The following is a 26,033-nucleotide window of genomic DNA, read 5'->3' on the forward strand; positions in this document are numbered from 1 at the left end:
TGTGCCAAGGCAGAGGAGGGTGCTGAAGGAATGCTGTGCTATCTTAAGAGATGATGCCAGCAGAGGAAAATGCAGTGAATCCCAAGGCGTGTAACAAGCTATGCCTGTTTAAATGCACAGCAGTGGATTTATTTCTGTAAAGTGGGAGGTGTGCTGGCAGGCTAAGGTCAGCTTCACTTTCCACTGTGGCTGTTATACAGATTTCTCGGGCCGGTCAACCTCCAGTCTGCAAGAGAGGTTGCTGGCTTGCCATTACTTTCCATTTCCTTAGTATGCAGCCAGCCACGTGATAAATTAATTGTCTGTCTCCTGGTAAAGTGGAAGGAAGCAGAGGGAGGGAGATACTGTACTCCTCCATGCAGAACAAATGCTGGAATTGTGCTCTCAGCCTGCCAGTGGGTTGTAGTTTTAAAAAGTGGGGGTTTTTAAAGTATATTGATCATGAAGTTTGAGCCACAGCTGCCTCCAAAGAATCTGGCTCGCTACTTCCAGTTGTTACATGGAAAGCCAGGGACTAGCCAGATTGTATTAGAAGTACAGGTGCATAACATGTTATGTGTCTCTGTCACTCAAAAACCAGTTGCTAGCTCACAAGTTTTCACTGTGTTTCGCTTTCAGACAGCCACGATGCTGTCTTGCGGTTCAATGGGGCTCCCATCAAGGGCTTTCAAGATGACGTGGGGCAGAAGACAACAATCCGTCTTGTCAATTCCCAGGTGAGTCTGAACAACATGTGCCCAATGGGCCAAGCACGGCAGAGCTGCATTGTCTGGGAGATGAGCAGCAGGCTGAACTAGCAGCATCCAGGGGACTTCTGGGCTCATCTGCTGCTGGGAGGTCTTTAAAAAGAAGTTGGGGGAACAGGGCCATCCCTCTGATTTTGCGTGGCCCTAGCAGAAAGCTGTAAGATGGGAATATTTCCCCTTGGAATGGGGGACAGTTGGTAAATCTGAGGTGACTGGAGTGACCCTAGCTCATGCTAGGGAACCTGTAGTATTCTGCTTGCAATTTACAGCAGGCACAAGGTAATTTGGGTTTTGTCTTGGCTTGAAGCCTCTGTGTTAGCACAGGAAGGCCAGCTGCAAGCTGCTGCTCTGCCTTCAGAGCAAGGGGCAGGAGCAGCACCACAGCTCACCTAATGCAGCTCAGCAGAGAGAGGTCTGCCAAGAGAGGAGTTGTGCTTGCCCCAGAGATGAGTATGAAGAATGAAGGGAGTTTATTTGGCTTTTAATAAAATAACAGTGTTTCTTTACTGCCTAGCAATGCCACAGATTCTGTAGATAACACATTAACCAGTGCTGCTAAATGGCTGAAGACATTTGGCAGAGGACACATCTTTATAGCTGTAGTCTGTGCACAGCCAAGAGAGGGATGGGCTCTGGTGGGTGAGTCAGAGGGTCCGGGATCTCACTGCAGAGCATGGCAGAAAATGCTTTAATGCAAGGCATTGCTTATGGAGTTACCTTTTCCCTGCGGTGCAGGCCTGGCTGGCCCCGGGCACGTGCGCAGTGGCGCGGCCCGGCCCCGGGCGCTGGGGCCCGGCCCTGGGCGCGGAAAGGAGCGAGGGAATGGGAGCTTCGCCTGTGCGGACAGTGCCATCGTGGGAGATGAGAGGGGAGCCCCGGAACACAGAGAAGAGAAGGACAACTCTAAACCTGGGCAGATGGAGCTCGTCAGCCCTGTAAGGCCATCCATCTAAGAGAAGGTCACCCTAAACAAATCTACATCCTGAGGACCTCGCTGCCACCGTCCAAGCTCACTCGGCCCCAGCAGATGAACCTTAGGATTAAAGGGTGGGCTCAGTTCAGCACACACTGTGTCTCACCTAAAAAATCCATTGCGCAGACTCGAAGGCCTTACCCACATTTGCAAAGCCCTGTATCTCCAGCGCGCTTGTAACAGATGTGGGTAGAGACCTTTCCCAAATCTTCGTTCGCGAAGACTGGCCATGATGATGACATTTTCCCTGACTCTGTGAGAGCTCTTTCTAGGTATGAGGCTGTCCCTCTCCTGGTTGCCTTTGGCTGTAAGTAGGCTGTGAAGCAGACTCTCCGGGGTTAGGAGCGTGTCTAGCAGTGTATTGGCCCGTTCACGAGCAGAGGGAGACCCTTGCTGCTCTAGGTACATCTCAGTGTGTTTGCACCCTTCTTCCATACAGCTGTTACCCTTCATGTTTTCCCATTTTGGGGGGAGAAATTTTCAGGTGTAGACATGCAGAGGGAAAACAAAGTCACAGTAGTGTGTGTTGGTGAGGTAATGGAATGAGGCAGTAAAATGCCGAACAGGCCAGTACTCATTGGTAAAAGACCTGCTATGGCACTGCAGCACCTCCTCACCCTGCAAGAGGAGGAGGAGGAGGTTCTAGGCACATGAAGACTGAGGGGCTGGGAGAGGGAGAGATGAGGGGCTTAAACATAGCTTTTGTAATCCAGAACCAAAAAGGCAGGTTTTTTTTTCCTTACCCCAAAGGTAAGATTTTTAGGCTGGAAGTTTTCTCATTTGCTCCTGTGTGAGGAGTCCATGGGAGCTGCTGTGTAATGAGGTTTGAAGTTTCTCAAAACAGCAGCAGGAGCTTGGCCATCTGTTCCAAAGGCAAGACATGCAGCTGGTGTGTTTGCTTAGTTCATTTTGTGTGTCTTTTTTGTTCTTGCTTCTCTTGTGAATGCTGTTGCTACCTCTTTCTGCTCTTGGATCTTGCTTCTCCACTTACTGATGTGCTCTGTGCTGCTGCTTGCTGCATCTTGATGCCCTTGTGTTAACATCCCCAGTTAGATGTGGGACAGTTTGTCCTTCCTGAACCAGTCGGGTTTAGAAGACATATCTGGCTGCTCACATCCTCCTTATGCCCTGTTTGACATCTCTTTTTTTTTTTTTTGTCTTTCTTTTCTGTGTGTATTTTTATACGAATGTCAGATAGGTGTTATCACTTAAGCAAACTTTCCCTAGAGGTTGTGGTCATTGCCAAGCTGACAGTGATAAGAAGAGAAAACATGTACATGACCTGTGGGATATCAGAATTATCAGCACAGGGAGGAGGGGATCCGTGTGGTTGTACAGCTTAATATGACTTCTTCATGTGCAGTCTCTTACTTTGGACCAAGTGTAGTTATAGCCATGGCATTATAGTATTTCTGTTCTCCATGTGGATCAGCCTGCAGTCATGGGTGACATTCCCTCTGAGTGGAGGCACCAGCTTAGAAAAATTCAGTTACAGGGAGAACAATATTGTTGCAGTTTTTAGAGGCGAAAGTTAACTCAAAATGCAGCGTAGATCTGGCTGCTGACCAGGGCAAAAGATATGAGTAGTGCAGGAGCCTCTCATCTGGGCTTTATGAACTGAGCATCTCTAATTGCAGTCCCTGTTATCTTCAGGGATCACCGGATTGAAAGCCTGATTTTCTGATGTGTTTATTCGCAGTTTTAGTGCTGTTCAGTGCTGTTCTAGTCTTGGTGACATCATTTAAACCTTCTTGTGAGTGGGGTTGCCTGATCACATTCTGTTTTCAGCTTACTGGGCCTTGCCCAGAGCTCCTGCAGGCATCACATAGTGGCTGGAGAAGCTGTAGTTTGTTCTTGTTCTGGGATTGGCTTTTCTTATGTTATTTCTTGGCCTTTCTGGGAAAAGGGATGAGATTGTGGCTTGGCTGCTTTTATTTTGGCTCTTACTATCGATCAATCCTTTACCAAAATGAAGGAAATGGGATTTCCTGAATCTAATCTGTCAGAACTAGCCTGTATTGAGTAGCATCCCTTTGGCATGCATGGCCAGGGGCCCTAAGTTGCTTAGTAATTATTTTAGGGTATTTTTCTGTAATTTGCATTACATATCTGAGGGTGGATGGTTATAACAGTAGAGTGGGGTATCTTTTACATCTGTGCGGATAGGGAAAGGTTAATAGATTTGATACTGGCAGGAGGGGGAGACAGTTGCGATCCCCAGATCTGAGGATAAGCTTGTAGGTCCACAAGTTTGGTAGTTGTTTTAAATAAAGAATTTATTCAACATTGCCTTGCTTTTTTTCTTAGACCTTGACTGGTTCATCAGCGGTGCTGCTTTTCATGGCTTGTTTTCCTGCAGTCTTACGCAAGGCATCGATTTGCCCTGGGAAAGCAGCACATCTTGCAAAAACAAGGGCTGAAGTGTGTGTGAGGGGAGTGCCAATGTCACTGTGGAGGACACAGCTCTTTCCTGCAGAGCTGACCAAGGACCAGAGTTCCTCGTTCCTCCCAGTTCTTGTTTACAGTTCTCCTGGGCTGACTTCTCGCTGTCATAGAGAGCACTCTCTTCTTTGGCTACCCGTGCTGTTACTGGCACTAATGAGTCTGCAGGGAGGAAGAGAAAGGATAGAACACATCAGTGGAATGGGGGAAGATTGTGATGGGAAAGGGGATCGTGTTTAGATTACAGGACACTGACTGTGGAAGCCGGAAAGAAGGAAATCATTGTGATATCGTGAGTAAATGTACCAAGAGAGTAGGGGCTGTATTAGCAAGATACTGCTTAAACTGTGAACTGGCTGAAGAACAAATTAACTAGGAAATCAGTAGATCAGTTAACTAATTAGGATCAAAAATCTGGGCAAGACAAGTAAATAATGTAGCAATTTAAATGAATTTAACTACTTAGAAAGAATCAGTCACTATCAGTATTAAACACAACAAATAGGCACTAAAGTATCTGGGGAACCAGATTCCCCCAGCAAACGGGTTAAGTGACCAAGAGTTAACAAGTAGTGCCAAGACCCAGCCATGGGGCGTGAGGAAGGACACAGCAAACAGCTTGTGGCTGTGGAGGTGCTCCCCACCTGGTTTCTTATCCCTTTGCTTTTGTGCCTGTCGCAGCTCGCTCTGTGTCTCTGCCAGCTCACATGGCTGTGCTTGGCTGACCCTCGCTTTCTCTGATGCTCAGTCTCTCAAACCCTCCTTTCGTGGGTGCTGCATCAGAGAAGTTCCTGAAAAATTTCTAGCCTTTAAATAGAAACAATGAAATGAAAATGAAGTGTCCGTGTTCCTTACCCTGGCACTGTCCCGTTGCAGTGTTCCATCCCGCTCGTACCCAGCTGAGGGGATGGCTGGTACCAACCTCTGTGCCCCTCCTTGCCTCTGGTGTCCACAGGCTGCGGGCAGATGTTCACACCTGCAGCATTGCACGCTCCAGCTCACAAGCAGCCTAGATATTTTAGCTGCTGTAAGGAAAGGAAGCCGGGCAGCACACGTGGTCAAGGCCAAGCTTTAATCCTGCAGAGTTATGAACAGATGCGAGGAAACCCTTTTTGCTTTTGAAATAAATTATATCTGGGCTAGCTGGAGTGTCCTTTTGCTCTGGTTACAGGGACAGCGAGGCAGGCTGCTGGGGCAGCCAGGATGCTCAAGGGCTAATTGGCTGGCTCATAGTTAGGTCTGTGGAGAAAATCAGGACAAATGGAAGCTGATTTCTATGATTATGATTTATGATTACAGTGTTTACAAGCTGTGCCTGTACAGATGATGGCTTTGGGTGGGAAGGACAGGAGATGAATTGTTTAATTCTGATTGTTTGCTTTGTGCTGCAGACCTGGGTTACCCTCAGGTGTACCAAACAGTTGTTGTGTCTAGAGTATAGAGAGAACTTCTCTGTTTGAAGATTGCCTTCTCATTGCTGCTCTCAGAAGATTCAAACCTCCTTTGCCTAAGTTGGACTCCCCTGCTATGGAGAAGCATAGAGAGCTTGGTGTGAGGCTGGGTTGGACAGGGGTGCCATGGTCTCTCATCTCCTCCACTGGTGGTCTCACAGCTGAGCCCTGGCTGTTGGAGTTCCTGCTGCTCAGAAGAAACCACCCACCTGCAGGCCTTTTTTTTTTTTTTCTGCACACAGTGGGGAATGCTCAGTAACCAACAGTGGCGTGGCTGTGACTGTTTTCAGGTGTCTTTTACTGCTTGGCTGCCCACTCATTCTGACAACATAATGTATATCATTGCATTTGTTGTTGTTATTCAAGCTTGTCACTGTTGAAGAGAAGCAGTTCCTGAGGGAAGCGCTATATAACACTGGAATTTTAATTGTCTGGGATCCAGCACCTTATCATGCAGAAATTCATGAGGTAAGGCTGAGTTTTCTGTAAATAAAATCAGATTCATATGCTTTGAAGTGCCTCGGTTAACCCACTTCCTGCTAACATCCTTTGAAGGCCATTGTTTTTTACCTCTTTATTATTGTGGATGTATCTGTGTGTACTTCTGAGAACACCCCATGCATGAGTGCTCCTATGAAAACACTTGCCTGTTCCTGATCCCTGTGAAGGGCATCAGGCCAAGTGTAACAGGTCACCACCTCTACTTTCCCATGGACTGATGCCACAGGGAAGAGATCACTGGTAGCTGCAGCAATTAGAGGATGGTCTGTTCTTTCTGACAGTTACTCTAAGATTTGCTGCTGGTTGATGCTTGGATATTTCGAGCACCAGTGAGAGATGAGATAGGCTTGATACATTATGAATGGATTAGGAAACCCTCTGAAGATCTTAGCAAATGTCTCCTCTCTGTGTCAGCAAGGCTGTCATGAGTGGGTGTTGCAATCCCTCTAGCACTCACTTTTGATTTTGAGTACAAAAGAGCATTATTTGATAAGTGATGAGCTTTGGAGACTCGTGGTCAAAGCAGGTAGAAGTGAACAGTCCATTCTTTACTCTTATTTAGAGCTCTATCTGTAACTGAAAGGTCTTTGCCTTCCTTTCTCTGGACTGCATTTCCTATTTTGTCACTGATGTTTATTCCTGTGTCTAGTCTCACGGCTCCAGGTGGCATAAGGGGGTATGTACAGCATGTTTAAGAGTCAGTAAAACCAGCATGGGATATTTGTAGTGTAGGAAAAAAAAAAATCTCAAAATGATTTAGAAAAACCTCGTAAACCATTCCTAAGTGTTTTTACTGAAAGGAGAAGATTTAGGATGCGAATCAGCTCTGCCTGGTTTGGGAGGCTGTGCTGAGAACACTTGCCTGCAGAATAGGATGCTTTGTACTGCAACACTGAGAAGGATTGGGGTCTGTAACATTTAAGGCAGAGTTCTCAATATCATCTGCTATTGGGAGGTACAGAAGGACATTATACAAGATGCTGATCTCATTTAATGGTCCTTCACTGAGATTTGCGTTTTCCCTGCTCTGTTCACTGAGTGAAGTCACCACAGTGACCCAAGGGTTGCAGCTCAGGGTGTGCAGGTGTAGCAGGACCTTTTACCCAGCATCAGCAGGTTCACTCATCCTTGTTTCCTGTTGGTTACAGGAAAATGGGCCAGAAATAGTCTGACTTCTTGTTTCTGTTTTGCAGTGGTACAGAAAACCAGACTACAACTTTTTTGAAAGCTATAAGGCGTATCGTAGAACACATCCAGAGCAGCCCTTCTATATCCTGAATCCAAAAATGCAGTGGCAACTCTGGGACATTCTGCAGGAGAATTCCCTGGAGCATATTCAGCCTAATCCACCGTCATCAGGAATGCTTGGTAAGATAATCACCCTCTAAACTTCTGGTTCAGTTTGCAGGCAGGAACTCTCCAGGATGCCTTTTTACAAAGACAACTACAAATCTATGGTGCTTATCAGAGTTGTTTTTACAGTGTTTGTCTTATGCCAAAATTTAAGCTTCCTGTCTTTAAAGTAGCAGCGCAGTTGCACTACAGTAAGTGGTTTGCAGCACTCCTCTGAAACAGCAGTTACAAACATAGCCCAGTTCCACATGGAAACAGGAGGGCAGATTGCAACATTAGGATGATCTCTAGGATTTCTAGCTTCTGGTGCCAGAGCAGTTCCCATGGGGTGTGAGAGGAAGGATATGGTTCCTGCAGGCTCAGATCTTGTCAGGCAAGTAACTCTGGTTACTGCAGATGAATTCTGAGTGCTAGCCTGTTCATCCTTTCCATATATAATATATATATATTTATATAAAAATGACTTACTGAGGGGCTGGGGATGGTCAGACTAAACAGTTGCCCTGAAAAGTTCAGTGATGTTCTCCCTTATGCAGCATGCTAACTTCTTGCTTGTCAGCATGCTAAATTCTGCCTCTCAGCGAAGGAGCTCATTTTACATTCTGCTGTTGCAAAGGTTTTCCTACTTAGTGCAAAGCAGATCTCATGACCAGATGAATAAAAAGGAGTGAACCTCTGGGAAAGCTCACGTGTGTTTGAAATCACACAAGACCTATAGTCTTGTTTGCCATGGAATGTCCAGCTGCTGTGCTTCCACCCTTCGTCTGCTCCTGTCTCTGCTCCCATCACTGCTGGGGCAGAGGCACCTTTCTGTCTCCATGTAAACAGAGTCACTTCATATTTTTGCCAGGTCCAGCAGCTATTAAATGATTGCTGGGATATGTGCAGAATAACTGTGTAACAGCATAATTGATGACTTCAGCAACAAAATTGTTAGCAGGCACCAGGCCACATCGGACAGCAATTTCTCTGTGGCTTAACTTGGGGCCAAGTTACCTGCTTTGTAAAGCAAATCACCTCGCCAAATTCGGGGGCATAGATGAGTTCTAGTTTCCAACTCTAGCTTCTCTGAAAGGTCTAAGTGTGATTGAAAGTTGTAATTTGAAAAAGTGGTTGAAAATGTGTTAAATGTGCCTTAGGTAAATGAGTGGTTTAACATATGGGTTCTTTTAATGTCTTGCAATCCGTGTTCCTCTGATTGTGCAGAGTCCTTGATATCTCAGATACTGTGTGAATTTCTGTGATGTTGTACACTGGTTGTGATTCCCTGGTATATTCTTGCACTTAGAAGAAAAGTAGCCAGCAACTATGGCTTACGTCTGATCTGGCCGAAAAGTCTTCAGGCTGTGCCCAGTGTGATGTCCTCGAGTAGTTCCTGTGCCTGTCGGAAGACACAGGAGGGCAGCACCGCTCTGCTGCGGGGACCCTGAGGAGCAGAGGCTGCTGAGGTCTCCCTGAGCATATCCCAGCACCAGTCCCATTCATATTCCCTGCATTCACTGGAGGCAGGTGGGGAAAAGACGAAAATCTCATCCCTGTTTGTTCAAGCAGCTAAGTGTAGTGCATGCTTGGCAGACACCCAAGTTTCCATGAAGGTCATTGAGAATGGTAGCACTCTTAAAAATTGGCCTTTTAGCAGGTCTGTCACTGTAAACAATCCGCTGTGATCACATCGATTGCACACTTCACAAGGGAGAGCTTCAGAAGACATCCCTGATCTGGCCAGATTTGTTTGCCCCCCCTCTACTCTGAATGTCCCAAAAGGAAACCCTTCCCCTGGGAGCTGGATGCTCCTTGCTGCCTGCCTGTCTTGCTCGAGTGTTTAATTGGTTCTCTGGGCTGATGTGGGCTGTCTGCCTTCCATCCTTCCCCAGGCATTGTGATCATGATGACGCTCTGTGATGAGGTGGACGTGTACGAATTCCTCCCTTCCAAGCGGCAGACGGACATTTGCCACTATTACCAGAAGTTTCACGACCACGCCTGCACCATGGGAGCTTACCACCCTCTGCTCTTCGAGAAGAACCTGGTGAAGCACATGAACCAGGGCACAGACGAGGACATCTATACTCATGGGAAAGCCACCTTGCCCGGCTTCCGAAAAGCGCGTTGCTAATGGATTGGTGTTTAGTTTTCCTTGACTGTCAAAGCACTTTTTAAATCAGGGTTGTCAGATTTGTTAGGTCTAAGCACTGGTGTGTTTTGACAGCTCTTCCATGTAGCAGCGCTTGCTCTTAGGACTTCGTTGACCAGCTCTGTGAGGTGGTACATCCACACCATATCTGCATGAGTCACTGCAATAAATTCACTCCCAGTGGAGCCAGGCTCATGCAGTGGGTGGATACCTCTGTCTGCCTCTCAGCCCATGATGGTGTGGGGGAGGTGCAGGAGAGGCTTTCTGAGCAGAGATTGCACAAGTTGGGATCAAATGGTGAATACAGTTTGGTTTGCTTAAAAAGGGTTATGACAGCCAAAAACCTGGTCCATTGGGAAACAAGAGAAATAATTTAAAATTTGTTCCCATAGTCCTAGGAGCTCTTCAGAGCAGGACTGATCTATGGAAATGCTGTCAAGCTGTGTACTGATAAGCTAAATTCCTTATCCAAAATATTTCATTTTATAAATAGTTTGTAAAATTACCTTGACAACTTCCTTCTGAATTGTAAGACTTCTAAAACCACTCAGGTGACATTTTTGACCAAGGAAGAGGGAGGCAATTCACAATTCAGTGATTCTTGCAAGACTTTTAAATCTTGTTACTTTTTAAAAAATAATTTAAAATAAATTTTAGTGAACATTTACTTCTCCAGTACAGTGTTGGGCTTGGTACAGAAGAACCCTTATTTCAGAAATGTTTTGGGGAAGATGCTCCAAGGCACACATGGGAGAGCTCACTGGAAGTCAGTACCTCTTTCCAGCTGTCTGCTGCTCTACCTTTGCAATTTTTGGCAAATTACTTCCTGTCCCCAGTAACAAATACCACAGAGCTGCTTCTAGATGAGTTCCAGTCTTCTGCAAGCTACCAGAAGGAATCTCTCGGCTGCTGTGTGCTTTTCTGAGTAGGTGGGGATCAGATTTACTGCTTCCATGCTTCATGAGGTGTGAGGAGGGAGAGTGTGCTCTGCTTCTCATGCTGAAACAGGCAGAACTGAGAAGGGCAGCTTTTTCCTGCTCCAGGGGACTCCTGTGGCAGCATGATGGAAGTAGTAGCTGTGCAATCTCTTGTATGTTGGTGAGAACACCTTCCCTGTCTCCTGTACTGGTGTGTTTCATCAGGTCTGTAAAGAAAGCTTTTTCTTCTCCTGTTTGAATAAATCCTGTGAAGTCATTGGCCTGTTTTTGCCTTGGTGAAACCGGTGTAAATATCTTTGCTCCATGACCCTGGGGATTTGCACCAGCCTTGCACCAGTGCAGGCAGAGCTGGGAGGGAGCTGCTCCCCTACTCATTCCAATGAGCCCATGGCTCTTGCCCTGCTGGTGAGAGGGCCATTGCAGAGCTGTTCCTTCAGCTCAGAGCCTGGCTCTCTGCACCCCCATCTCTTGGGATGCATTGGGTCTGTCAGTGCTTAACAAATTGTATGGCATATATGTAGGGAAAAAAGTTCAGGTCCTGGCACTACTACTCAGGAGTGCTAGGGCAGGAATGCTGTGAAGGCAGTTGTGTCTTGTTAAGCGTTCCTTTTCCCTGTGAGAGGAGAGAGCTTATGGGGGAAAAGCCATAAGGGGTTTTTTGGGAGACCTGCAGCAACCTCTCCCCATCACCACTCTTAGTTTCTAACAGTCCTAACTCTGGCCTTTGGATCAAGGGAGTGTCTGCCACAGCAATTTGCCTTCTTAGTATGTGTTTAGTTGAGACTTGAATACCTTCAGACTCTCTTTCTACATTGTCTCATTTGACATTTCCCACCATGTTATTTTCCCCGAGCATCCACCCTGGGGAGATCAGCCCAGCCACCCTCTTCGTCTCGGGCTGTGGAACTGATGGATAGCACGTGGCTTCTGGGAAGCCAGAACAATCTGCCTGCTGGTCACCTGGGGATCCCCAAACCACCTGCTCCTCTACAGGGCTCCTGCAAGAAGACAAAATGTCAGACAGGCTCCCCAGGGTCTCTCAGAACCCTCCGTTATTTATGGCAATAGTCTTGCACTGGGCATGGAATTTCAAATGTGATGGTAACAGTTTTAGCTACATCTAGTGTGTGATTCACTTACAGTCTAAACACACTTTTAAGGAATTATGACAGAGCTTAAAATAAGCCAGTTTTAACCATCTTTTTTTCTCCCTCTTTTTGGCTGCCTAGATCCCAATCTAATATAAATTGCAAGTGATGGCAAGTCTGGTATTTAGAAGAGCCAGGTGTAAGTTAGTGGGCAGTAACAGCTAGACTGTAACAAAAGCCTCATCCCTCCTGCAGCCTAACCACTTCCAGAGTGAACAACTCTCTCCATGTAGAAAACAGGAAGAGGGCAACACTGCCCTTTCCAGTTACCTGCTGAAGGGCTAAGAACTAGGAAAAGTTCTCCATAATTATATGAGAAGGGTGGAAAACATTTCCAGCTGGAAACTGTTTTTTCCACTTTGCCTTTTTAGAGAGCCAGGAACACGGGTGGGGAGAGGTTTTCTGGTGAGCAGAGACCAGAGGAGGCAAGTGCTGCTGCCAGGGGGTCATGGTTGGATGAGGAAATAATTGGGTGATTTAAAGCAATGAAAATATGTTACTGACAGAGGAACACTGGACTTCATTGTCTTTAAAGGAGATTTTTCATTGTCCGGGCTAACAAAGGGGCCTGTGGGTTTTTATGGTTTGCTTTCACTAAAGACAAGGGGAGAAAAGTCCCAGAAATTCAAGCTGTTCCCACCTGTTCAACACGCCTGTCCTCACCTCCCTGCGAAGAATGGATTGGGTGAGTGGGAACTAGATCTGACAACCAGTGTATCAAGTGACGGTTAAAAAAATACATGCTGGCACTTCCTGGAGAGAAACACAAGCTGCCCCAGCCACACATTCCTTTGGTTTTGTGCATGCACCCAACTGAAGGTGTAGGAACAGTAAGATGGCTCATTCTCTGCTCTATACTGTGAAGTCTGACACTCTTGCCCAGCACTGTAGGTGCTTGTCTTCACTTGTGAATTGTACCAGCCTGGCAGGGAAACTGCATTACTTGCTTCAGGTGATGATACAAAGCACAGTGTGGAAGCATCAGGCTTCATTCTGGAGCAGATAATTTGTGTGCATGGCCATATACATCTTAGTTCATATCCCTGTGCATTTACAGAAGAGATGAAAGGGAGGAAGATCTTGTGGAGGTGTGGATATGTTACCTGGCGTCCTGGGAAGGGAGCTGCCTGCAGTCACTGTACTCAGCAAGGCATCACCTGGAGCTCATGAGCTCCCTGGAGAATGCTGGGAGCAAGCTGGGACCCAGCTGGCTTTGTGCCTCACTCCAGGTTTCAAGAAGGAGCTACAGATCAGTACTCCCTTTCGAAGACAGAACTTTCAAGGAAGAGGACGTTCTTGCTTCTAGCTTGTCTTTAAAGTGCAGATGAAGGTAAAGTTGTAAATGTCTCTGTCTGCAAATAGCTGCTTCTCTTTTTGACCTAAACTCAGTGAACTGTTCAGCAGCCTTGTCTTGTGAAAGGTATGGAAAATGGCTTCAACACACAGAACCATGACTGGTCATCCTGGTAACGCAATGGAGGGAGATCTGATGTCTCTTGGAATTGGTAGCACACAGCTCATGCCATGCACAACTTGTCTGCAGTTCTGGAGGTGGGTATGGAGGGCTTCTTTCAGGGGAATGTGCCAGAGGGTTTAAAAACACAGCACCCTCACATCATCTCCACTGAGAAAGGAAGTAGCCCTTGTGGGAGCCAGCTTTGGAACCCCTCATCTTCCATCCAAGTCCTGTGAAATACTTCCCTCTGTAGGTAAGTGGCTCCTGCTGCTACTTATCCTCCAGGTGTCTGGAGGATGTTTGTGTCTCCAAGTTTTGCATGAGTTTGTATGTGCTTGCTGGCCTAAACTCAGCTTGCAACTGCATGTGTGATACAGGGAGAATTTAATCTTAATTGCATCTTTTGACAGGCGAGTCAGACTTGAAGCTTAGCACTCTACCATTAATTTCAGTGTACAGTGTACAATGAAGAAAACTGATTTGGGGATTTCAGCAATGAGCATTTGAAAAAAAAATTCCTATATTTTGGGAAGATACAGGGATGTTTGCAAAGCAGAATGGAAGATGAACAAGGAAAATCTGACCTTGGAGATGGTTTGAAAAAGTGTATGTCTAGTGCACTTTATTCTGAATAACCCTCTGAAAGCCAGAGAAGGGCAGGAGTGGAGGGAGTGAACTGAAAGCAGTTTGGTTTGGAGTAACTTCTCACAGGAGGGAGATCTCTTTGAGCAGAACAGACACTTCCCAGGGAGCTTGGCTTGCTGTCTCTGTGCCAGCTCTGGGTGTGCTGCTGGTTTTGGAGGTCAGTGTGCATGGAAAGCTGTCCTTATTGGAACAAAACCAACTTGGAATGTCTTTATTTCCATTCATGCAGTATCTTGCAGTGTTCTTCCTCTCTGGCCCTGGTATCCTTTACAAAAGCAATGGCGAGGTGCTTCCATGAGCCAATGCCAATTCAAACCTGTGACAAACCTGTCTTCAGCAGGTACTGATGGCTGTTCTACACGTCAGAAAAAGTTAAAATTTTAGCATGGGGATGCATAGTTTACAGTTTCAAGGAATTCTAAAACCTCTGTGCAGGAGAACCTCAGAAGGAGGGTCCTTCTAAGAAGGTGATTAAATCAGCCAAGCTTTTGCTAATCCTGCTCCAGAATGGCTCTGCTGTGTGTTATCACCTGTTCCAAGCCTCAGTAATTCGCACAGAGCCCTCCACAGGTGCTTGCCTTGTACCACTCCAGTGATGCTGAAATGCCTTGGGCCATTTCAGGTCTATAAACCCAACCTGTCAAAATGTGGAAAAGCTGAGTCCTTCTCTGATAGTTAAAGACTAAAATGAAATGCAGGGCCCTGGATGGTGAAAGCGGTACCAGCATTTGTAGCACTCGTTTCCTTTCCCAGAATAAAATAAAATATGTGTGAAAGTAGGCTGTGTTTCATTAAAAGCCAGTTTTGGATACACCCAGCAGCATAAAAATAGGAAAATTGAGTTACATGCTCAGTATGTGCTTTATATATTACAAAATAACTGTAATTTATCGTGTCTGAAGTGTTACATAAACACTAATCTTAACAAGTATATGGAGGGGGAACTTCCTTGACTTTCTCCTGCTTGGCTGAGTGATCCACACCCATTCAGAAATACTGAATAACTGCATTACCACTTAAAACACTTCTAAAAAATGGAACCTGATCTTTAACTGAGATAAATCAATGAAGTATCCTACCTTCAAGGGAGCTGTAAATCATTTTCATGAACTGAGAATCTGTTTCCCCTCTCAGTTGCCTATAGTTTTCTCAGGTCTTCACAGACATTATCTTATTTGAGTCTCTCTTGGTTTACCAAAGATATATTAAAGACTCACATTTCTTAAGAAAATATGTGTGAGGGGGCATTTGCACTTGAATTTAGGAAGAAGGCTGAGCAAACAGTTAAGGCTGGACCTCCTGTGCCTGGGACAGAGTGCAAAGCAGTTTGTTGCTGGGGGAACGGAGTTTTCTAGAGAATTTAGAAGATGGTGTCTTGTACCAGCTGCCGGTTAAAGGTTATTTGTATGGGTTGTGGGAACTAGGACTGAAGCTGAAGGATTTAAAGGAAATTATAAAGAAATCTTGTTTATTTGTTAGGACTGAGATGCTCAAAGCAGTTTGGATGAGAAGCAACTCAATCTTGTTGAAGTAGGACTGTCATGGCAGATAATTTGAGCCTGACAAGGCTAATTGTGACCAATAGTTTAGAGAAACTCTTTTCTTATTTTTAATGAGTAAAAGTTCTAATTTGCATAAATATGACTTGCGGTCTCTTTTTAGTTTTTTCCCCCACTTCTAGTTTTAGGCACTGTTTGTGTAGGAAGATCAGTGAGTGACTGGGACAACATGATAACAACTTGGCATTCTTGCCTTTGAATGGCCTGGGGTAACTGTGTGGGTAAGTTGTGTATCCTGGCAGCAGGTCTGAGCTCTCTGTGTCCAGCTTGTCTCCAGCTGTGCAGGTCTTTGAACACGCTGGAGGTGCCAGGATTGTGGAGTGCTGTTTCTGCCCCATGATTTTCAGACTATTGTCGTCTTGCTCAATAAGCTTTCAACGTTGAGCTCTGAGAGAGCTTGAGCTGACTTAGAGCTCACTCTTAGGTGAGCTGTTGCCTCTGAGCTTCCCTGCTGAGCTCGTGGAGGTCTGAAGTGTCCCTGTGCCCTGGGGATAGACACAGTACCTCCTGGTCTGGACTCTTCTGGTCCTGCCACCAAGTGGAGGTGACACTCCCAGCTTCATCTGTGAGTGGCTGCTTTGCTTGCCATGATCTGACTGCAAATTCTGGTGATGGGTGCCAGCAAAGAGCCATAAAATGGGCATGTGTTCATAAACCGAGCCCACACAATCATTGTTGGATTGGCTTCTCATTGATCCTACCCACGTCCTGCTGGGACACTGGGGTGGAGGTGACTCTATGGATGCTCCAAACAACCTGTGTTACAGCACTGCTAACCTCGGGGTTTCTCTTCTCATAAATATGGGACTCAAAAACATTCCCTTGGTGACAGAGCAATAAAACCATCTCCTCCCTGGCTGTGTCCTACAAGGAAGCAAAGAGGTCTCTCCAGATCTCAGTTCTCGATAGGTATAAAGAAAACGAGGGCAGAATAAGTGAGTGTGGGTGGGACACCTGCAGCTGGAAGCTGGGCTTTGGTGAAGCTGTGCTGCTCCAGGTTTCATACTGAAAGTTTCATCCAGCTCTGCATGCCAGTCCCTGGCCTCCTAATGCCCTCCTTCCTGTAGACAACCAAACCTGAAGGAATTCTGGTTTACTCTGTTTTAATTTCACACTTTTAGTTAATAATTAAATATAATGATGGTGCTATAATGCAGCATCGTCATATGTGGCAGAGAATGAAAAAAATAGCAAATGAGTATCCCTGGTGGCATGAGCGAACAAGGAAGTGGTATGTCAAGAAATCAGCTGTTTTTGTCACTGCCATAAAATGGACAGTACAGGAAATAATTTTAAGCTCAATTAATTTTCAGTTCTCTTAAATAGCTATTAATATTAAAACAAAGCTTGTGTTGCCCCCTGGTAGTCCCCTTCCTGTCCGACTCCTGTCACTTTGAGTGTGTCAATGGCCACACAGGAACCTGGAGATTCCTGCACCATGGAGGAGCTGTGTTTCAACCCACTACACCTTCCCCCACTCTCGAAGGTCTCTGGGGATTTGGAAAAGGACAGTGAAGGTTGTGTCTTTCTTTATGAAACCTATGTCTGTGCAGTGCTCTAGTCTCATCACCAATCCATCCAATCCTGGGAGCAGATGGTTTCTGTAAAGCTGTGTTCTGTAGCTTCAGTGTTACATGGATGCTTTATTCACTAATCTTCCAACGTAAGCATCTTTGGAAAAGCTGATACACAGATTAATAGCAGCTGAGCCAATCCCGTTACCTGAAGTCTCTGTTTTTCCAAAGCGTAATTTGCCAGCACACCCCTCTGTGAGCTGAGGCCTTAAATTCCCCCCCTGTGCCCAGCTATAACTGTGAGGGGAATTCACAGGGGAGTTACTCGAAGAAAAATAAATAAATGAATACAAAAAAGTTCAGCCTTGTGGTTTGCTGAAGCAGATGAAGCTGAGGTCGTAATGCAGCTAGAAGGTCATTAAAGGGTGAGGTGATGGGTGCAGCTGTAAATCGATTTTAAAGTATTAAGGAAGAGGAACCAGTGATGAAAAGTGCGTATATGTGGGAGCTGTGCACCACACTGCTTTCAGCATAAGGAAATTAGAAGGGCAGATTTTTTTCATCTCTGTTACAAACCATACAGGGGTGGATACAGCTGTCAGTATTTTGTTACAAAAACCCTGTACTGCAAAGCCATCCCTCTCCGTGAGCTTAATCCCTCCAAACTCCCCAAAGCTCTTGGGTACAGGTGAGCGTCTAGCTTGAGGTTTTTGGTTGTGATGAAGTTGCACTTGAAAGCTCTTCTATGGATCAGCAAATGCCAGAAACACTTTATATTTTTCTTCCAAGGAGGGCTGAGCCTGCAGTGACTGCTCAGTACAAGGCTGAGAATTGCAGTGCTTGTGAAAGCAGGAAGAGTGGGTGATACCACTCTAACTGGTGCCCAGGACTCTCAGGAGCTGTCAGGAATTTGCATGCTCAAAATGCCCTTTGGAGAGTCCCCCTCATCACTTGCTTAACTGCCTTCCAGTTAAAAATGTATTATATATTTATTTGCTAATGTACCTATTGCTTTGATTCATGAAGATAGTGATCTGGCAGAACTGAGGATGGTTTTTCCAAAGCTCTTAAAAACAGCTCTTCCTATAAAGTCAGAAGGTGATTATTCCACCATGAGCAACACTTGGCATTTGTTCATTGGTCAAACAGTAACAAAAGCTTAATGATCATCTGGAAAAGTAACCAGAAAATGGCATGTTCGGTGAGAGTGGGAAGAGCTGTGAAATCAGTTTCAGGAAATTTTTTATAATAAGCAAAACAAAAGCCCCAAACCCGTCTTATCAGCCATATATCTAATAGGCAAAGTACTTGACATGCACCTTCATAGCTTGGCACTGAGTCCCACTTGGCAGGCAGGAACATCCTGAGTCAAGGTGATTTTGCTGCAGTATTAATATTTTAAGGTCCTTTGCTCAAGCAAATACACAGGCACTCATAAGAAATCCTGTAGTGCTATGGAAACTTTCCATTCGTAAACCTGAACAGGTCCTTGCCCGGAGCAGAAACTGGAGAATCTCCCCTTGATGTGAGGAGACTGCAGGAAGGGATTTTGTGCTGATATGCAGTGTTGCTTCTCACTTCAGTGAGAACTAATGAATTATGCTGCTCAGTGTGATTTTAAGAAGTTGGTTTTGTGCTCTTGGGAATTCCTGGCTTTTACTGCCATATGAGAAAGGTATGTGTGTGTGTGTGTATATATGTACAGGCATAAGGGGAAGAAGCAAAAAGCTACAGAGCAAAGCAGTGGTATTTTAAGCAAGAATAGCAGCGAGGGGCATCCCTGGCTTGGGAAAATTGGAAGTGGGAAAAATGGAATGTGTCCCTGTCAGTGGCAAGGGGGTTGAAAGTAGATAATCTTTATTGTCCCTTCCAACCCAAACCATTCTACAATTCTGTGATACCTTTTGGGGTCTGAAGGGTTTTGCTGTTGTATGTGCTTCCTGCGGTGGAGGTTTTCCCATAGTAGTGCAATATGTGGCCAGATTGCACTTCTGTATTACACCTGTGACACTTGCTGCTCTGATGCTTGCTGATAGCTTAATTTTGAAGCCTGGGAAAGGTCATTAATCTGCCTTGGTAACAGATCACTGCCAATGTGCCACATGCAGGCCCACGAGCTGGAGGGCTGCCATGGGCTGAGATTCTCTGTATTTTATGGCAGTGTTTTGTCAATGCACAATACATTCCATTTTTGCTGTGTCTAGCTTCTTTTTCTCCTGTTTTGGGAGAGGATGGAATTCTTCAAGTACTTTTCTACAGTATTCAGTACTTCTAACAGTGCAGCAAAATCCATTATGAGGACGAAGCTCAGGATGGAATTTGAGTAGTGGAAATATTTGCACATGCTTCAGAATGTGAGCAGGTGTAATCAGTGGGGATCTTCACACAAGCTAAAGGCCATCTGTAAATGAAAATTAGTTTCTTTCATTCAACTGCTATTTAATGAATATTGCCTGCCTTGATTGAGTTCCCAAGGTCAGTGCTTCTGATGCATTCAGATTATTGTAGATTGGCCAGTGCCTTCCCTGCCACTCTTTGGCTGCTGAGTTTTGTAGTATTTGAAGTAATTAAAGCCACTAGTGTAGTCTAAAACCAGCTTTCTAATGCCTGTTACCACAGCAGCTGCTCAGTTTCTCTCTCAAGATTTGTTATCTGATACTTTCAGGTATCTGGGTGGAAGAAAAGAACTCCAAAAAAAATGCCTAAATGGGATAAAACCAGAGCCTTTTCCTGAAGTGCAAATAGATACTTCCCACAGACAAAAATAGTATTTAAAATACATATTTAAATTAAAACAGGCTTTAGGATGTGTTGTAAAAACTTGCACAGTTTCAACTTTCTTATTACAAAGCTAAGGGATTGAGCATTTAAAAATGAGAGTCACTTGAGCTGTTCGAGAAAAATCCTGGAGCCTGGTGGTTTGCTCTTGTGAAGTAATTTAGCATCTCCTCAGAACAGCAGCTGTATGTGTTTGGGGAGTGTCCTGTCCCCAGTTCACAGGTTTCAGTTCAAACACTGAGATGCTTGTGCCGCTGAATACCTTGATGTATGTGGAGTCAACTGAGGAGTGAGATTACACTGTGGATGAGCTGGACCATGGGTTCCTCCATGTTTTCCTGGGGGCTTCCACAGGAGAAGGGAGTGCAGCTGGGAAGGTGCTGTCCCTGGGCCCCCCCAGCCCCTTCTCCCTTCGAGGCAGAGAGATGGGGCAGTGGTTCCAGATGCCAGCAGGTTCTCAGGGCAGGAGAGTTCCCTCTTCCTTGCTTTGAGCATATGGGAGATACTCTGTTGTACAGGGTCGGGAGTCTCATGTTCCTGTTTATTTTTAATAAATTAGGAAAAAAATGCCATTTTATGTCGACTATTTCAATATGCGCATGTCACTTTTCCCTTCTTGCAAGTTTTTTTTTCTAATTTTCTTGAAGCCAAAGTTATTAACATTTATCCTCTTGGGGCCGAAAGCTTCTGTTCAGCTCTGAGTCTCTCTTCCAATTACACATTAATTTACCCCACTTATTAATTTATCCAGAGCAGCTGTGAGAAATGCACCAGTCTCAGACTGAAATTTGCTGAAGGAAAGAAGGAACATGTCTTTGGTGTATCTTTGGGGTTCAGCTTCGTGAGAGATGTATTGAAACACTCTGAATGTTTGGGGAGACAATCCAGGGAAGTTTGATGACTGATTTATTCCAAGGAGCTTTACAGTGTGCAAATGGGACAAACACCCAGGTGCAGGGGAGCTCCCCAGGGCTGTGGTGCCCACATGTGTTGTCCCCCTCACCTCCCCTCCCGGCTCCTAGGGCACCAACTTTTAAATTGGCCTCAGCTTTCTCCCTGCTAACCTGTTCAGGAGAGGATGTGCATTGCCAAAGGCATCTAGTGCTCCAGTTTGCAGACCAACCACAAACTTGCAAAAGAAGTGCCTGGTTATCTGGGTGGCTTGCGATCACTTTTCCCTGGTTTTGGGAAAAAAAATGCATATACTTGGCTGTTTATGTTATTCAAAACAGAGAAAGCTGTTAAAAGTATTCTTCAAAGATATAGGTGGGAAAAATGGCTAAAACGCTTTTATCTGTTTTGACTACAATGAAATCTGCAGTGTTTGTATCTCAGACCTTGAGCTGACTGCTATGAATCCCTGTTGGAGTCACAGAGCCAGTTGTCCTGAAGAAGCCTGTGGGAAAATCATATTCCTGAAGCATGGGAAATGGTGTTTGCTTTGGGATTGTCTGCCAAGGCAGAGAACTCTCATGAGTTGGTAAGTTGATATCTGATGTGCAGATTTCCTCTGTTCCCCTTCTCTTAATTACTTTATTCTTATCTGAAAGTGAATTCAGAGAAGTACAGCTAAAATAAACATTCCTTCTCTTTTCTTGGAAATGCAGCTAGAAAAGTCTGTGAACTTCCAGGTTAATGAGCAACTTTCTGATGTAGCGTGGGGGTAAATCTCTCCTCTACTTTTGTGTCAGATGGAAAGTTTAGGTGATGGAGGCATTTCCTGCTGGGAGGGGCTCGGAAATTTGTGCAGTGACAAGCAGCCCTGATGCTCCTATCTGCATCAGGCAGTTGTGTGCAGCACAGTGCTGTGGTATGGGGTCTCAGCCAGCGACGGAGTGAGGGGCAAGTGCCCCTCTTGGGGAGCAGGGTGTCACTGATGTCTCTCAGCTGGGTCCTGACACCAAATCAGAAGCCAGGGCTTCTGGTTTCATTAGCAGTTACAGACTCAGCTGTAGATACTTTGGCACTGAAAACTTGTCTTATTAATGTTATTCTCATTGATTTACTAGTGAGTCATTTTTTGTTTTTTAATGGAAAGTGGTGGGGGGTTTTAGGCAAATGATATTAAAAACGTAGAAATAAGATTGAGTGAAGCTCTTACTGTTGCTAATCAATCTTCCTTTGTTCCATAAACATATTTTTGTTCTATTATCATCATCATCATTTTGGATTGAGGGAGCCTTTTGGTTATTTATTTATAAGTCAGTTATCTTGGCTTTTTCTTTCCTGTCTTCTTCTCCCTGATTTGTATTTCACTTGTAAGATAGCCCTTTTGAGATGAGAACCCTGACTGATGTTGGGGGTTTTGCCCCCATCACTCTGATGTGATTAGAGAGTACCTTCTGTTCCCTGTATCCAAAGGGTCACTTGGACCTTGGTACCTCATGTTTACAAATGAGTTGGGCATCTTGTTTGAGCCCAAGTTTAGTGCTGGTGGTGTTGGTGCTACGGCAGGGTCTGCTGGAAATGCAGACCCCCAGGGGATGGAAGGGCTCTGTGGGGAGTGAACGTGGAGAGGTTACTGTTGGTCTTCCACAGAAAAAGCTTGTGAAACTTTCTGCCAAGATATTTGAGATGTCAGTGTCGTTCATGCTAATTTTAAACTTTAGGAAGTTTCCATTGGGCTGTTTATAGACTGGTTGCCTCTACAAAGGCCCAGAGGGACTTTTTCTGTAGAGCAAGCCTGAGAACTTCACTCAGGCAGACTGGCCAGGAACTCAAGTCTTCATTTTTTATATTCAAATGTACAGCTCACTAAACAGGGTGAGTCCTGCAGACTTAATGCAGCCTCTCAACGCAGACTGACCACACTGATGTTGAGGGAACTACTCAAAAGCTTTCAAGTGAAGGCTTGAACCTGCATGTATGTGTGTGGGGCTGGGGTCAAAGATACGGAGAGTCTCCAGTACCCCAAAATCTGTACCTTTTGAAAACAAGGCTACGGGGTTATTTCCTCTTCTGCAGCTGGCATGCTCCTAAAAAGTTAGGAGGAGGCCACATACATCCTCACAGACCAACTTATTTTGGGGAAGTCAGTTTTCACACCTGACTGACTCTATACACAGTCGTTTCCTCCCTGGTTCCTGCTATGCTAAAAAACTTGCAGCCTGACTGGATTCATGGTTTTTGGAGCTCTTCTGCTTGGTAGTGCACAAGAAGAGGTTTCATACTGGAAGCAAACCCCTCTGCAGTTGTGAGGATAAGCAGCAATGAGCAGAAATCATCATCATCATCATCATGGCCGGGCTTCGTGAACAAAGATTTGGGAAGGGCTCTACCCACGTTTGTTACAAGCGCATTGATGGCTAAAAAGGCCAATATGAGATAGGCATGTCCGGTTGCAAAAGGTACAGCAGAAAGACTCCTTAGGTGGTAAATTCTGCAAGGCACGATTCTTTCTGCATTGTCTTTTCTCCTCAAGAGTGATCCTGCGTGCGTTCTCAAAGGCATCAGCAGCATTAAAGATGGTGTGTCTCCAGGCCTCCAATTGGAGGCCAGAGTAGACCAGTTATGGTGATCAATATGGCCGAGGCTGAGATGTTGTTTCAGGGAGTCCTTGTATCTTCTCTTCGGGGCTCCTCTCATGCGGCAGCCGGTGGCAAGTTCACCATAAAGCAGGATCTTAGGGAGGTGGTGGTCCTTCACCCCTGAGACGTGCCCTGCCCAGCAAAGCTGTGTTCTCAGCAACATGGCCTCAATACTTGTGATTGCTGCTTGTTCTAGAACAGATGTGTTGGTCACATAATCTGACCAGTGGATGTTTAGGATTGTATGAAGGCAGCGTTGATGGAAGCGTTCTAGGAGATGCAGGTGGTGGCGGTAGAAGACCCATGATTCAGATCTATATGAAAGAGTAGTCAGCACTGTGGCTCTGTAAACACTGATCTTTGTACTTTTCTTCAAGTGTTTATTTCACCAAACTCTTTTATGAAGCTTTCTGAAGGCACTATATGCCTTTGCTAACCTGTTGTCTATCTCTCCATCAATCTTACCATCTGAGGAGATGAGGCTGCCTAGGTAATTAAACTGCGGGACTGATTTAAGCTCTGATTCACCAGTTGTGATATGGCGATGATGGAAGACTTCCTGAGGTGCCAGTTGATAGAGAACTTCTGTCTTCTTTAAGCTGACTTCCCAAAGAGCTCAGCAGCATCTGCGAAGCAGGATGTTAAACGCTGCAGAGCTGCTTCTGTGTGGGCAACAAGGGCGGCGTCATCAGCATAAAGCAGCTCCCGGACAAGATGGTTTAAGGTCTTGGTGTGGGCCTTCAGTCACCTTAAGTTAAATAGGCTTCCATCAGTACAGTATCGAATGTAGATACCGCCCTGATCCTCGAGGTCTGCCATGGCCCTTTGGAGCATCCTGCTGAAAAAGATTGTGAATAGGGTTGGTGCAAGAACACAGCCTTGTTTCACACCACTGGTTATTAGAAAGGGCTCAGAAAGTGCATTACCATATCTGACCTGGCCGTGCTGATCCTCATGGGGTGAGATGATCATTTTAAGGAACTTGGGGGGACAACCTAAACATTCCAAAGTCTGCCACAGACCTTTTCTGCTCACAGTATCGAAAGCCTTGGTGAGGTCAACAAAGGTTACATAGGGACCTTTGTTCTGTTCCCTACACTTCTCTTGCAGTTGTCTGAGAACAAATACCATGTCTGTGGTGCTCCTGTTGGCTCTGAAACCACACTGACTTTCAGGTAGAATTCCTTCTGCTATAGCAGGTATTAGTTTGTTCAAGAGTATTCTGGCCAGGATTTTGCCAGCAATGGAGAGCAGAGTAATACCACGGTAATTTGAGCAGTCTGATTTAATTCCTTTCTTCTTATACAAAGTGATGATGACTGCGTCATGAAGGTCCGATGATAGTTCACCTAGTTCCCAACAGCGCACCACAAGCTCGTGAAATTTAGCATGGAGTGCATGGCCCCCATGTTTCCAGACTTCAGGAGGAATGCCATCAACCCCAGCTGCCTTGCCAGTTTTCACCTTCTGTATGGCCTTAAGAGTTTCTCCTAAAGTGGGGGCGGTATCCAATTCATACTTCACCAGTTGTTGTGTGATGGACTGAATAGCTGAGTCTTGGACTACGCAGCTAGTACTAAAAAGAGTCTGAAAGTGTTCAGACCATCGATTCAGAAGGGAGGTTTTATCTGTCAGAAGCATTTGACCATCTGCACTGAGTAGAGGGCTTTGGACCTGGTATGTAGGCCCATATGCTGTTTTCAGGGCCTCATAGAATCCTCTGTGATCACCCGTATCTGCGCATAATTGAGTTTTCTCAGCTACACTGATCCACCACTTGTTCTGGATGTCATGGAGTTTCTGCTGGAGCTTGCTGCATGCAAGACGAAAGGCTGTTTTTCTTACGTGACAGGATGGCAGTGCAAGGTGTGCTTGGTGAGCGGTTCTCTTCTTCCTAAACAATTCCTGGTTCTCTTGATTGTTTTCATCAAACCAGTCCTTGTTCTTCTTGAAGGAGAACCCTAAGGATTCTTCAGAGGACTGCAGGATGCTGTTTTTAATATGGTGCCAAAGTGTTTCAGGAGAGGCATCTGTAGAATCTATGGAATGGTTTTCGAGCCTAGTTTGAATATTTGCCTGGAATCTGTCTCTCACTGTGGCTGATTGGAGATTGTTAACTTGGAGTTTCCTCCTTGGGATACTGCCCCTTTTAGGTTTGAATTTGAGATTGAAGTTGAATTTACAGTGCACAAGCTGATGGTCTGTTTGGCATTCTGCACTGGGCATCACGTGGGTATGGTGGACATCGCGGACATCTCTCTGTCGCACCAAGACATAATCAGTGAGGTGCCAATGCTTAGATCTGGGATGCATCCAGGTTGTCTTCAGACTATTTTTCTGCTGAAAGATAGTATTAGTGATGGGGAGCTGTTGCTCTGCACAGAATTCTAGCAGAAGTCGACCATTATCGTTGCAGTTTCCAACACCATGCTTGCCTAATATTCCTTTCTAGGCTTCAAAATTCTTTCCTACTCTGGCGTTGAAATCACCAAGAATAATGATCATCTGCAGGAACCTTTTGGGTAAGGCGGCGTAGAATTTATCTTTTTCAGCAGGGTCAGCTTGGAGAGTTGGGGCATACATACTAAAGAGGACAACGTATTGCTTGTTGTGTAGTGAAAGGTGTAGGGAGATAATGCGGTCAGAGTGACCTGTCGGCAGATTTTTGAGTTTAGGAACAACAGAGTTTTTAATCATGAAGCCAACTCTTGAGAGATGCCTTTTGGTTCTGGGCTTACCTGACCAAAAGAATGTATAACCGGCACCATGTTCTCTAAGGCTGCCTTCCTCATTGAGGTGAACTTCACTGAGAGCAGCTATGTCAATGTTGAGACGTGATAGTTCGTGGGAAATTGGGGCAGAGCAATG

At 45.4% G+C, this 26,033-nt stretch overlaps 1 protein-coding gene across 9 annotated transcripts in view; it reads left to right on the plus strand.

The window, feature by feature from the left end:
* Nucleotides 1-10,794, plus strand: part of ST6GAL1 (ST6 beta-galactoside alpha-2,6-sialyltransferase 1) — a 41,633-nt gene extending 30,839 nt beyond the window's left edge. For all 9 annotated transcript variants that reach the window (XM_064666988.1, XM_064666989.1, XM_064666987.1 and 6 more), the window contains 4 exons: nucleotides 619-716; nucleotides 5,979-6,080; nucleotides 7,307-7,481; nucleotides 9,341-10,794. In XM_064666988.1, the coding sequence (XP_064523058.1) occupies nucleotides 619-716; nucleotides 5,979-6,080; nucleotides 7,307-7,481; nucleotides 9,341-9,582 (617 nt within the window). In that variant the 3' untranslated portion in view covers nucleotides 9,583-10,794. The remainder of the gene's footprint in view (nucleotides 1-618; nucleotides 717-5,978; nucleotides 6,081-7,306; nucleotides 7,482-9,340) is intronic.
* The last annotated feature ends 15,239 nt before the right edge of the window (nucleotides 10,795-26,033 follow it).

Source organism: Pseudopipra pipra, chromosome 10 (genome assembly GCF_036250125.1).
Source record: "Pseudopipra pipra isolate bDixPip1 chromosome 10, bDixPip1.hap1, whole genome shotgun sequence".
Classification (NCBI taxonomy): domain Eukaryota; kingdom Metazoa; phylum Chordata; class Aves; order Passeriformes; family Pipridae; genus Pseudopipra; species Pseudopipra pipra.